At 37.8% G+C, this 14,348-nt stretch overlaps 2 protein-coding genes across 4 annotated transcripts in view; one reads left to right on the forward strand and one right to left on the reverse strand.

The window, feature by feature from the left end:
- LOC140335843 (glucose-1-phosphate thymidylyltransferase-like) overlaps positions 1-643 on the forward strand; it is a 13,271-nt gene extending 12,628 nt beyond the window's left edge. For all 3 annotated transcript variants that reach the window (XM_072418822.1, XM_072418824.1, XM_072418825.1), the window contains exon 9: positions 304-643. In XM_072418822.1, the coding sequence (XP_072274923.1) occupies positions 304-421 (118 nt within the window). In that variant the 3' untranslated portion in view covers positions 422-643. The remainder of the gene's footprint in view (positions 1-303) is intronic.
- ASNSD1 (asparagine synthetase domain containing 1) lies at positions 526-9,539 on the reverse strand. The gene is made up of 6 exons (XM_072418816.1): positions 9,353-9,539; positions 8,369-8,422; positions 7,028-7,103; positions 4,004-5,526; positions 2,303-2,484; positions 526-882 (listed from the first exon to the last, which is right to left on the reverse strand). The coding sequence occupies exons 4-6, from the start codon at positions 5,435-5,437 to the stop codon at positions 627-629; spliced, it is 1,872 nt and encodes a 623-aa protein (XP_072274917.1). The 5' UTR covers positions 5,438-5,526; positions 7,028-7,103; positions 8,369-8,422; positions 9,353-9,539; the 3' UTR covers positions 526-626.
- Positions 9,540-14,348: the final 4,809 nt, after the last annotated feature.

The raw sequence follows: 14,348 nt of genomic DNA on the forward strand, positions 1-14,348 counted from the left end.
TTTTTTTTCCCCTTGATATACTTTAAAAGCACTATGGTTATAGTAAATTTGACCTACAAGCTCCATACTTGCCCAGTTTCAAATTTCTCATACCAGATTACCAGCATGTCACCAATTTCATTACTAGGGAGTCTCCCCTAAGCCAGGAATGGCAAGGACATCACTACACTACAGGACTGACTATTGTGATGTTTTTGCCATGCCTGGCTTGGGGGAGACTTGCTAGGAAATGTGGGCCAGGGGTAATAGAATGTAGTTACTAAACGCATGCATTTAAAGATATCTTTTTTTACCATTTTTCAGAAAACCAGTATACTGCCACCCAATATCTGGCCGCTTTGATGTTGGAAACTTGGAATCCTATATAAAGTGCAACGAATACTTTAAGAACAAAATAAACATACCCAACTATCTTCAATGAGGCTCCGTTAAAGTGAAGGAAATGAGAACACAAGATAGAAAATGTAATCGTATTGAAATGTTTTCTCCTACAATGAACCAAATGTAATGAAAAATTTCATATAATTATTTTTATAATGTTAAGTGATTTTAATATCAGTATTTTTAAATGCTTTATACTTGTAAAATATAGTTTCTGAATGCAACTTTGCATAGAATAAAACTTTTTAATCATTGATATCAAGCTGGAGTCTGTTGCATTTGTCTGAAGCTTTTTCGTTACAGTTTTCCATTTTTGCAATCCTGGAACCAAACTGCATTGCTCTTTTTGGCAGGACTGAGGAATTACCAAGCCCTAAACTCACAGCCGTCATGCGCAAAAGCAACTTTTCACCAAGTCCTCTAGGCAAGGTTAAGTCTACTTTGTCCGAGATTGGCAGGGAGTTCAAAAAGGAGACCACATTTTCATCCAGAAATGGAAACCTAAAAATTAAAAAAAAAAAAAAAATTATATATATACATATATATTATAATATATAAAACAACCACCAAAAAATGTTATGAATCAGAAACACAAGTTAAATAACTGAACTTTAATAGTTAGCTGTATATTATTGGTAAAAGAATGGACAAAGTTTTCTAATGACTGACTACCATTAGCAAACTAACGAGCTAGAACCAAACTGCAATGATTTACAACCCTACATTAAAAGGCATAAAAAGTTTAAATAATGTATCAGTAGTTAAATAGATAAAAAAATACCACCCTAAGATAAAAAAAAGCCTTCCCATTTCATATTTATGTCATGCAAACAATAGCAGTTAAAAATCCAAAGCCAGGGCCCACCATACGTAGAAACATTAGATTTATGATGCACTTTTTATATACAGTCTAGTTTTTACATTTCAACTGTGAGTTTATATGTTGATTTGTCAATGAGATGCAGAACATTTTACTTTTATGTAAATTTCATGCAAATTGCACCAATTTGATAAAGAACCAATTAAAATATATATATTATAATATAAAAAACAACCACCAAAAAATGTTATGAATCAGAAACACAAGTTAAATAACTGAACTTTAATAGTTAGCTGTATAATATTGGTAAAAGAATGGACAAAGTTTTCTAATGACTGACTACCATTAGCAAACTAACGAGCTAGAACCAAACTGCAATGATTTACAACCCTGCATTAAAAGGCATAAAAAGTTTAAATAATGTATCAGTAGTTAAATAGATAAAAAAATACCACCCTAAGATAAGCCTTCCCATTTCATATTTATGTCATGCAAACCATAGCAGTTAAAAATCCAAAGCCAGGGCCCACCATATGTAGAAACATTAGATCTATGATGCACACTATTTTTATATACAGTCTAGTTTTTACATTTCAACTGTGGGTTTATATGTTGATTTGTCAATGAGATGCAGAACATTTTACTTTTATGTAAATTTCATGCAAATTGCACCAATTTGATAAAGAACCAATTAAAATTTGCAACTAAAGAGTTTGGCCTCATTTCACATCAGTATAATTTGCGTATAATTGCGTCAAATGTCCAGCATCTCATTAACATCTGAATTGATTATTTTATTTTAATATAACAAAGTAATAGATATAATTTTTGTTGTTGTTTTGGGGACAAACAAGACTTTATTGTTCAATATGTTTATATGGTTTACTATAGACAAAAAGTGTTTGTTTTGACAAAAAAAAATAAAAATAAAAAAACTTTGTCAATGGAGAATAAAAAAGACCAAATTTTATAACCATTTACACTTAAATGTGCCAAAAACTAAAAAAAAAAGTTTTAGCGTAACAGTGGATGAAAGAAAGAGGAACATTTAATGAAGAGAAAAAATTCTGTTAACAAAAAAAAACAAATACTTTGGCTTACCTTGCTTCTTTGCCATGGTCTCCAATAACTCTGTCATCTCGTCCAAGGTTTCTAGAGGAGATGCGTCCCAACTCCATACTAAGTTCTTCAAGAAGTCCCTTGTAACCCAATGTATTAAATCTGACTCTATGACGAGAGTAACCCCCAAGCTGTTCATCTGCACCAATACCAGTCAGCACAACCTATAGTGTAGATAAAAACAAACTAAGTAACATGCCAAGTTATTAACTTATTGTTTTAGGACAAACCTGTCACAGATCTAAACAGTTCAGACTGAAGGCATGTAAAGAAAAAAAAGATGGCGTTTTCTGGCAACAAAATTGGTTTACTTATTGTAGATTTATAGCACTCTAAGCTATACAGAGCTCAATCGAGCTTAACATTATTGTTACACAGTATTTAAACATCATATGCACATAGAAAGATAGCATGGTGTACAATGACTGCCTGTATGATCCAACCTCCTGGTTCATTACTCCTAATATCAGCTCAAGTACTCACCTACCAGGACTACCCATCAGACTGCAAAACCTTTACTTCCCTTTTTTTTCTTTTTCCTTTCCAGCTTCTGCTTTATCCAACCATGCATATTTAATCTCATATTCCAATAATCCCATATTCCAATATACACACAGTGTTCTCCCCAGCCCCTTTTAGCTGGGCGCACCACCCGGCACTTTCCAGTAGTCACCCGGCTGTTTTTGGGTGGTTACTGAAGAGTTGGGTCACAATACAGGGGCTGCCACCCCATCTACAATTTCTTCCCACCTGGCTTAAAAAAAATATCTGGGTTCAACATTGACACAGCTAGGATTTTTACAGGACCCTCAATCCAGTCTCTACTCTCCCCTGGGGGAGCCATACAGCAAAGCGCGTCAGTAGGAAAAGACACAACACTTTGTATTGGATACCTTCTGAGATGATAATATACCCATAACTTGATATTGTACACCATGCTATCTTTCTATATGCTCTGATGTTTAGCTCAGTTGAGCTCTGTATAGCTTAGAATGCTATAAATCTACATTAAGCAAACCAATTTTGTTGCCACAAAAAGCCATCTTTTCTTTCTTATGTTACTAATAACGGTAACCATTATTAGAAATAGGTCAAGGTTCCTTTTGAGTTTTCCTACTACTTGATCGATGCATAGAATTTACTATAACATAATTAGCACTTGAGCTCCAGTCATGTGACATTTTGTATAATTCTTGACCTTTCCCACAGCTTCTGTATTTTTGCACTGCATGCTCAAGGTTTTGACAGGTCTGTTTTACTTGCATAGGTTCTGTTGTCCAAAAAAAGCAAAAACTACATTAATGATTAAAGTAACTCTGTAACTCCACTTTTGATGGGGGGGATCATCTATGTTATTACATACACTGCAAGGATGAAAGGTCATTGCAAGACCAAGGCTGGGTACACACGTCCAATATTTGTACAAATAATTGTAATAAACAAAAGATTGCACGATTCATGAACAAGCACTGTATGTATAGCATCATTGTGCTCTATGGAGAGGGTAAGGGGGAGAACGACGGAGCAGCACTCTACTGTGCTATCTCCCCTTTACTTTCTGGAAGACGAGCGTCGTACAAACGCCAGATTCTCATTCGATACCAGCCCTAAGGCGATTATCGGAAAGAACCATCTGACCTGTGTATGTAACCTAAGTCTTTAAAGACTGCAGAAGATAATTACCTTAGAAGTGCTGGTGTAGGGTTTCATTTCTCCATCACTTTGTAGCATACCTTTTCCTCTAGAAGCAAACCAAACAGCACAACCAATGCTATCATCAAGCACCGTGTTTAATGGATAGACCAACTGGGATATGTACTGTTGTCTCATTTGCTTAAGTTCCTCCAGATTGACATTTATTTCTACAAAATTCCATATTCTTGTTGGATTTAAAGCTTTAAGTTCCTCCAAACCAGACCTCCCTGTTATTCGATCAGGCACATTAAAGGGATCTGTTGGTAAAGTATCGGAATTAGCGTGGCTTTCTGTAAATGCAGAATTGGGATTCTTCTTTCGGCTGCTTTTTTTCAAGGATGCCTTCTGCTGATTTGGGGCCCTCATCATAAAAGCTACATTTAAAAGGTCAATAGGTTCTTCAGGTGGAACATGGCGATCTGCAAGTGCGGCCAAAATCATAGAGTCAATTCCACCAGAAAAAAGTATAGCAACATTTGCTTTGCGTTCAAGTGCTGGAGACAAAGACGCATGTAAACGTGGGAGATTCAGAACTCGTTTCTGCACAGCTTCACTTAAAACATTTACAAATGACTGAATGTTTTTACGGTGTTCTTCAGAAATCAGTAATTTAAGTTCTTCTAAACCTACTTTCTTACTAGATGTTTTGCAACTCTTCTCAGATAAAGTTTCAGGAACTTTTTCATTTAATGGAGAAACGGGCACAAGGAGTCTATCATCTCCGATGTTTAGCTGAGTTACACATTTTGGGAGGGTGTTTAAAATCCATTTTTGCTCCTCATCAAGTCTTGTTTCTCCAGTCAGCTGTGATCCTGATGCAGACATCCATGGGTACCAGGTCAGTGATATAGATTTTATTAGTGCACAAGTATGAAGGTCGCACCTGAAAATCCCAGATGCTGGAACTTCTTGCCAATGAACTATATCAGTCAGGGATTCCGCCACAGAAGTCAGGCTCAAGATTTCTTCCAGATTATCACTAAATTTCCACAAGAGACTTCGCCGACCAAAAAAATCCCTTCCAAACCAGAGGCTGTGATTTTTTTTTTGATAAAAAATAAAAGCCCAAGGTCCTTGAACCTTGGAAAAGATTGACAAAAGGTCATGCTCATTATCACAAGAAGTTAAATGCTGAAACATTGTATAAGTATCATTAGCAATAGATGAAACTTCAATTCCACCAAACACTTCCCCATTCCAAAGAAAAACATTGCCATTTTCATCCTGTAAAGGCTGTGGAGTCAGATCTCCTCTTAGATGAAGTACATGGCCAGAGAAAAAACAATGGTAATTGTGGGTGGAATCACTTCTAAGTAGCTGCTGGCTGCTGTTGGGGCCTCTTCGACTTAGATTCTTGTTGTCATTATAAAGGGGTTTGTCCACATGAGCACATAAACTGACAGTACAACATATTCCACACATCCTGCCAGGAACAAGGTGGTCCTATTGGTCTTGTACCTTCTCAGAGTTCTCAAGAATCTGATATGTGTGTTTCAGATCATCCAGCGTTTCTGTTAAAAAAAAATAAAAATATTGAAGTTTTGTAAAGATTTGTAAAGTTAGGCTTTACTACCTAAAACTCCATAAATATGTGTACTTAACTTAAAGCATAAATGAAAGTAAAAAAGTAAAATATGACAAAAAGATTAAAGCTGACCTAAACATTTTTACTTTACATAGATGGGTAGACAACCCTTCTAAAAAAAAAAAAAAAATTAAAATAAAAAACAACAACATTTTTTTTATCTTACGTGCAACACCCGTGGTGCGGCAATCAAGACTTAATGGAAGATTAGAGCCTCCCAGGATACCTACATCACCCACCCTGGGAAGCTCTGGCTGCTCTTTCAGCATTTTTCCACCAAGGGGAAAGAGATGCCAATCTCACGCATTCCCTCTCTTTTTTTCCCCCCTTAGTGTCTACGCCACCCGATTTCAGGCTTGAGCAGTATGAGATCGTGTGACGTAGAAAGAAGACCAAAGAGAATAGAGAAAATGGCGGCGCTGGGACAAAAAGGAATTCCAGGACAACGTGGGACTGGATTGTGCGGAAGGACCAGCGCCATTGAGGGATTTGCGGAATTAAAGGTAAGTGTAATTTTTTATTTTTAGTTTAGTTCTGCTTTAAGGATTGCAAACACCAAATGTATATATCACAGGAGATTTACCTGAACTTAGTCTATGTACACGCTGTCATCTTTCACGATCATGTCCAGCGACAATCAACTAACAGATGAATGAACGAGTGCTGTACATACAGCACCGTTCTGTTCTATGGAGGGAGAGTGGGGGAACGAGCGAGTGGCACCCTGCTGCGCTCTCCTACTTTCACTTCCTTTGCGGTGGTTTATGTTCTGTCGTTTATGGATCTGCCAGGACATCGGACGCCATCTGTGCAAATGTCAGATTCTCTCCAGACACAAACCCGATGGCTCATATAGGACGAGAATCATCTAACGTGTATATAGAATGAAAGCAGGGACTGAAGATTTTTCAGCACCAACAATAACAAAGCACTTTTCCTAAAGAAGTAATTTTAGAATATGAAGGAGGGGAGTAACAATAAACCAAGCAGGAAGGGAATGGATTGTGCTGGCTTAGCAGGGCTTAAATGCATTTTTACAGATTAGACAAAGGATTTTGCCACATTATACTTTAGCTCTAGTGCTCCTTCGAAAAAAAATCCTCATAGCGATCTATCACATCAAAATAAATGGTGCTGCGCGGAGATTTAAAAAGTCTGAGGACCAATTAAACAATAGATAAGCAGTTCTGCACTAACTACTGGCCAACCTATAACTATTTTTGCCAAAAGAAAAAGTACCCAAACAGACAAACCGAGATCAGAAATATGTTATATGAGAGGAGGACGTCTCTCACTTTTTAGTGGCGGACAATGGATTTAACCATTGCACATGATCTGTTCACTCTGTAAGTCCTTTTATCTATCCAGCTTCTAACATAATTCCAAAAAAAACAAAAGAAAGGGATTGATCTAAACACAAAACTCACTTTTACATTCACTAAGTGTTTTAGTCTTGTCCACAAGAAAGAAAATATTGCTGTTGGGCTGCTGTCTGTACACCTTCTGAAAAACAAAAACACATATCGAAAAAAATGTCAAGTGTATGTTAGGCAAAATATAAAAAGTAAATGTGTTTGCTCATGCACCTGTACCTAACGATATCTTAAGACGTCTGTAAAAAAAACAAAAGACTAATATATTTTACTTGGTGATGATGCCAATCACAGTATTGGATATTAGGGTTTGCTGCAGTAGAGGGACAACATCCACTGTCTTGCAATAAAATAATTACGTTCTAAGTTCATTCTAGATCTGGAATTCTCAACCAGGGTCCCATGGAACCAAAGGGATCGTGCAGAGGATGCTAACAGTTTCTTGAGCAATTTATGCCTCTCAGGTCCATTACCACTGACACCAATGATATATTTGGCTATCTAAAAATTTGTCAATCTTTCCATTGTAAGAGGCACCCATCCTATTGACTATCAGGCCAATGTACCATAAACTGGACATATAACAAATATTAGTAGGGGTTCCCTGGGACATGACAGTTATTTGAAGGGTTCCTCCATGTTAAAAAAGGTTAAGCAAAGGCAGCTCTAGATACTCCAGGATAAGATAGATCAATATTAGTAAGGTTTTGTCTGCTCTTAAGCATAACTTTTACTTTTTAAAGTCCAAAATAGAATGTATCTTCCAGAACTAAACAAGACTCTTCTCATAAATGCATTACCAGCAGCAGGCATGTCACTGACTAAAACAAAGGCATTGACCGCCATGTCAAGTATCATTCATCAGGTTGAGTGCATCAGCATGTAGTAGGAGCTGACGATCTGGTGGAGTAACCAAAGCCGGATCATTTTATGAATATAAAGCATACAATATCACCAGCACATGGATTTTAACTAGTCATAAAAGGCAATGTAAATGATGCACTGGTAGTATATAGTTTGCCGTGTATTAAGTATACAATAATAATCACTGCAGTACTCAAGATGTATTTGACTTTAAACACTGCACCACATGCCTCTATAACAGGCACGGGCAAACTACGGCGTGCAGGCTGTATACGGCCCAATAAGGTTGTTTTTCTGGCCCTTTGCGTGGTCTGCGAGAAGGGTCAGGAGAAAGACCCCGCCATTTGTATGGTGGAGGTGGGCAGGCTGTGTCCCAGCACACAACCCGCCCACTCCCCCATTGCAGGCTCAGATCCGCGATGGGAGAGTGGGCGGGATTATGCCATCATGGCGTCACGTTCAGTGGTGGCTCGGCCCCTCTGTCAAATTTTATGTCAGAAGGTCAACAACAATAAAATAATTAAAGCTTACCCGATCTTTCTTTAGGTTTGACAGTTCATCAACTACAACCTTCTGCTCTCTAAACTGATACAGAAAAAACAGGAAAAACAAAAAGTTAATACAAACGACCAATAAAAGTAGTAAGGCGTTAGCCAAAAAAAAAGAAACTATAAGGGACCAATTCATTGAAAAAAACATAACTTTTGCTTCTAAACTTTTTACCTTAAATAAAAGTGTTGTCTATCCTTCTATGTAAAGTAAACATTTTGATTTTGTATGCTTTAAGTAAAAGACGCAATGATGGGAAGAGCTGGGGGGTTGATATTTGGCAGCAGATTCTGTAATAATATTAACCCTCTGAGCGGTAACCCCCCCAAAAAAAAAAAAAAAAAGATGCTGAAAGCGGTAACCCCATGTCACACTCAGGGTAGGTAAACCTATGGAAAAGAACAGTAAATAGAGTCTTACCTGATCCGCCGGTGTACTCCGTCGCGATCCCCCGTAGTCTTCCTTCCCCCAGCCAGCTTCCTCTGCACATGATGAAACACTGAGGAGTTCCCGGTGACGTCCATGCACGGCGTGGCGGACATTAAAATCCATTTGTCTTGCATTCAATACAAAATAACAAATGCAATACACTGGATATATATGTGTAAAAGCAGTACATTGTATTTCATGAAAATTTATTTTACAGTAAAATATAATAGTATGAGTATAATATTTAATTTATTATTTTTACATGATTTTGTGTTTCAAACTTTTTTATAGTCATACTATTATATTATACTGTAAAATAAAATTTCATGATAAACAATGTACCGCTTTTAGACATATAAATCCGGAGAGAAATGTACTGCTAGGGAGGTTAATAAACGAGATTTATATAGCACCAACATATTACAGAGCGCTGTACCTTATATAAGACAAACAATGCAGAGTAAGTTTAATGTCCTACAATGAACACATAGGCAGTGCAGCACTAGAAATATATATAGAGAGATATAGATACCTCACCTTGGTATAGAATTCCTCCTTCTGCTTGTCAGTCCAGCCCCTGCAATCCTCCTTCTCCAGCACTACTACCCCAGACATGTTCACACACAGCAGAGAGCGGTGACCGCTACAATACCATGCGGCTGTACATGACTACAGTACGGTCAGAGCATAGGAACCATCTTTCCGGATATGTGAGCCGCGGAGCTCCGGAAATGATTCCATCACCAATACTTCATCTCAACTTCCGCTTTGCTGGAAGCATTCTGCTCCAATTACTGACTTGATATCAGAATGAGGGGAGGAGCTTAAAATATCCGGCGTCCTAAGCAAAAAACTATCTACCGGTATTAAAACTAACTGTCAGGGGGCGTATACCAAGGGGCGTGTACAATGACGTCATAGTTAAGAAAGTTTCACAGTTGCAGCCTTACATCTCTCCCAGTACAAACCTCCATATCTCCTGAACAGTATGTCCTACCGACCTGACATTTTCAGGGTATACAGGGGACCCCCATAGCTAGCAGTACCCTAAAGTTCAAATTTCTCCTCACCCTTAATAACTTTCAAAATATGTGGGTCATAATTATAAAAAATAGTGAAAATTGAACATCAAGGTGTCTGGAAGCCCATAATTAAACATACAAATTTGGGACCCCTGGGGCCACTTACATAGCAAGGAGGTGCAAACCCCAAATTTATACCGATTTGTCACAAAACTAGAAATATTATACTACACTACATTGTCCACTTCGCCACTTTTAACCCCAATTTCTCTGGAACGGGGGATATAGATGAACAATTTTAGAGGTGCAAGTGGGGGACACCTGTGGCTAACCCCCCCTAAAATTTCATCATTAGACCATTGCCAGAACATGAAAAACTCTGCCCATAAAAAAAACTACCCTGTTACACTGGAGGCTTTTAGCTCCTGAACCCCATTTTCTCTGGAATGGGGGGGGGGGTACAGGTGAACAAAATTATAGGTGCAAGTGGGGAACAGGGGGGGCTAACACCCCTAAAATTTCATTGTTAGGCCATGAAACTTTCCCAACGATGATGTCATTGTACACACCTATTGGTTTATGACCCCTGGCAGTTATTTTTCAGGGGTAGTTTATTTCCTTAGGACACCGACCTTAGAGCAGACCTGTCTGCTGCACAGTGAGAGGAAGGTAGCCACGTGACGTAGAGCTGCATGGATGTTTTATATCAAGATGATGAGTCGGCTTTCTTTTCATATGTATTTGGCATTTATGAGTAAAATGCCCTATTATTTGATCTAGAACGGGGTGCATACTGTGGCCAATCGAAATAGAAAATGACCAGGGGTCAGTGAAAGTAATAAAGATCCTAGTGTCAGTGGTAGTGGGAGGAAGAATAATGCCCCCATTATTGGTGTTGGTGGGACAAATTATGCCTTTTCTTTCATGTATGGAATTGGTAGGAAAAACATCCTGTCATTGCTTAAGTGGGAGTAATAGTGCCCTGTCATTGGGAGTAATAGTGCCCTGTCATTGGGAGTAATAGTGCCCTGTCATTGGGAGTAATAGTGTCCTGTCATTGGGAGGAATAGTGTCCTGTCATTGGGAGGAATAGGGTCCTGTCATTGGGTCAATGGGAGGAATAGTGCCCTGTCGTCGGGTCATTGGGAGGAATAGTGCACTGTGGTTGAGGGGAATAGTGCCCTGTCATTGGGAGGAATAGTGCCCTGTCATTGGGAGGATCGGTGCCGTCCTTGGGTCACTGGGAGGAATGGTGCGCTGTCATTGGATCATTGGGAGGAATAGTTCCCCATCATTGGGAGTAATAGTGCCCTATCATTGATGTAAGCGGAAGGATCAATTCCCAATTAATGGTGTTAGCAGAACAAATTGTGCCCCATCTACTAGATTGTAAGCTCTTCAGGGCAGGGTCCTCTCCTTCAGTGTCACTCTGTTTTCATTTGTCATTTGCAACCCCTATTTAATGTACAGCGCTGCGTAATATGTTGGTGCTATATAAATCCTGTTTAATATTATTATTATTAATATTAATAATATTAATTTTAACCACCTGGGCGTTACACTGATGTCTAGATTTCTGTTCCAAAAGTGTTACACTGTTTTTCATGAAATTTTTTTTTTAAATTGTAGACCTGTAACTTACAGAAATATGTTCGAACAGGGTTCTAGTAGATATCATGAATATAAAAAATGTTTGAAACACACAATCATGTAAAAAAAAAAAAATTACTTTTAATAAAATTAAATAAAAGACACAAAAATCAGCTTAAACAAGAATACATAAATAAATGAAAAATACTGAAAATGCGATAATTCGGTATACTGTATAGTAATATATTTTTCTAAAACACCTCCCTAGTGTCCAACGTCACATACCTATAGACAAAACCACATAAATATATTTTCTATTATTTTGTATTGGATTGGATACAGGACTTTGTATTCAATCCAATACAAAATGAGAACAAAATTCAAACTCTCATTTTGTATTGGATTGAATACAAACTTCTGTTACCAATCCAATACAAAATGAGAGTTTGAATTTACCAATTACATACTTTGTATTTATTTTGAATTATTTTGTATTGGATTGGATATAGGAGTTTGTATTCAATCCAATACAAAATGTGTTTGAATGACTTTCAATTTGAATTTCCCGCACACGCGCCGACGTCATCGTACACGCCGACGTACACGCTACGGAGGGAGAAGAAGCCGGCCGGCTTCTTTTTCCCGGAGAGGGCACCCGACGCTGGAGGACGACGCTGGATCGCAGCGGGACCAAATAAGTGATTGATAAACCCGAACTTTTCTCAATGTATTTTCATACAGTGAGAAAAGTTCGGGGTTATCGATAATTGTAATTATTTTAACCCCGAACCAAGGTCGGGGTTATAGCTCGGGTGGTTAATAATCATAATAACAATAATAATCATTGTCAGCGAAAGAAACAGACAAATTTTTGTGTATGTGTACTTTAAAAATGTTTTTTTTTTTTAAATCTGTAATTTTATTTTAGTATGTTTTCTTACAAAGGATTGCTCTTCACTACATTTTAAATTATATTAGTTACTGAGTAAAAAATGTAAAGAAAAACACAATAAAAATTTGGATAGTTCTTCTACATTAGTTCAATACAAATATGTGGGTGCAGCTATCAAAGACACTGTAACAGCGCCGTTGCCTCTCTCGTCTGCAGTAAAAATTCTGGCTGCTCACACTTTATATATTGGAATTCTAGTTCTACTGAAAATAAACAGAGTACATTTTTGCAGCTTCTGTTTCAGCAAGGTGTGACCACGCACAAAGCGTGCAAACTGAATTCCACAATTCTGTTTTTTGCTATGTTGTTTTATAGGTGACAGTGTGGCTTATCTGCCATATTATACAAATGTATTTGAGGAGTAACAACCTTGATGGCATTATAATTGATGATTATATTTATTAGCAACTCAATAGTGACAAGGGTCCTTGGTTGGATCTTACACTGGTTTTGCTTTATTTTAGAGGTTAGTACAGTGCGCCTGATTTATCAAACTTCACCAAGAGTGGATAAGATAGACTATCATGGGATATGGATCTAGTCCAGGAATGAACACATTTGACAAATAATTCCATATTCTCTGGATCACCTAGGTTCTCCCATGTTAGTCAATCTTCTTCGGTCTTGGAGAGCTTTCATAAATCAGGCCAGATAACCCTTTTATATAGAGCAAAAATATTATCTTTTTGTATTGATTGCCTTTTAAAAAAAAAAGTGTGAAGCCCCTCCAATTCTGTCTGGATCGGTGTCCAGCGCCGAGCCTCCCGGGATACCTACGTCACGCATCCCGGCCCCTGGCTGCTCCTTCTGCGCATGCCCTGATCTTGGGGCATTTTCCTACACTGATGGAAAAGAGATGCCGATCTCACCCATGCGCAGCAAGATCTTCTCTATTTTTCCCTTTACAGCAGGTAACATCATTATAGTCAGAAGAAGGTAGGGGTAGGGTAGGCCAGTTGGAGACAAGAGGGGTAATTTAACATCATGTAAGATTTTTCTCACTTTAAAGTGAACAACACAGCTACTTGAAAAAAATGGGCTTATGATACACATAAACAAAAGTTGCATGCTTGAGTTTGGCTTCGCTGTAAACAAGGACCTGACTTGGAAGACAATTTTAGTCTCTTTATTGGGGGTCCAGAGGTGGAGGAGATCAAGAAAAAGAATAGAAAGAATGCAGAGTGTATTTTCTTGAAAGCGATCAACTTAAAAGAGGGGCCAAAGATTCATTGGAGATAATAAATGCTCAAAAGTAACCCCATCAGGCATGCCAGGTCCTCCTTTGGGGTTGGGTTTTAAGATGCCATGTGCCACACAAGGTCTCATTCCCGCTCAAAAAAAGGTGAGAAAAAGCTACAAAATCTGCATAAAAAGGAATCGTGGGAGGTTATACCTTTTAATAAGATTGATTCTAGCAACCAAGAAAGGTGTTTGTCCAATTTTAGATCCAAGATCCATTACACTTGCTAAAGAAAATCAGAAAATTTGAGCTTGAACATTTGTGATGTCTGTTGAGAGTTGCACTCCCAGATACTGAATTAATTCAGTATTTAGTCTAAAAAGAAACATTACTGGGTAATATAAAAGCGTACCACTCTACTTCAATTGGTTGAACGAAAAAAAGGGGAATTTCAGATTTAAATAGACTTAATTTAAAATTACTCAATGACCTAAATTTCTCAAACGTGGAGAATGGAGGGGATTGTAGAATTAGATTAGAGTTGAAATAGGAGATTATCTACAAAAAAGGAAAGTTTATAGTGGTGTGTACTAATTTGCAAGCCCTTGACATTGAGATTGCTACACAGTGCTGCTGCAAGGTGCTTCATTACAATGACATATTAGAGAGTGAGAGGGGCATCTGTGTCTCTTATTAATGAATATTTGAAAAGCTTTGTAGGTCTGCACTGACCTTCATTTTGGATTTAGGATTAGAGTAAATCAAATTGAACACACAAGGACCTACAGT

The sequence above is a fragment of the Pyxicephalus adspersus genome, chromosome 7 (genome assembly GCF_032062135.1).
Source record: "Pyxicephalus adspersus chromosome 7, UCB_Pads_2.0, whole genome shotgun sequence".
Lineage (NCBI taxonomy): Eukaryota > Metazoa > Chordata > Amphibia > Anura > Pyxicephalidae > Pyxicephalus > Pyxicephalus adspersus.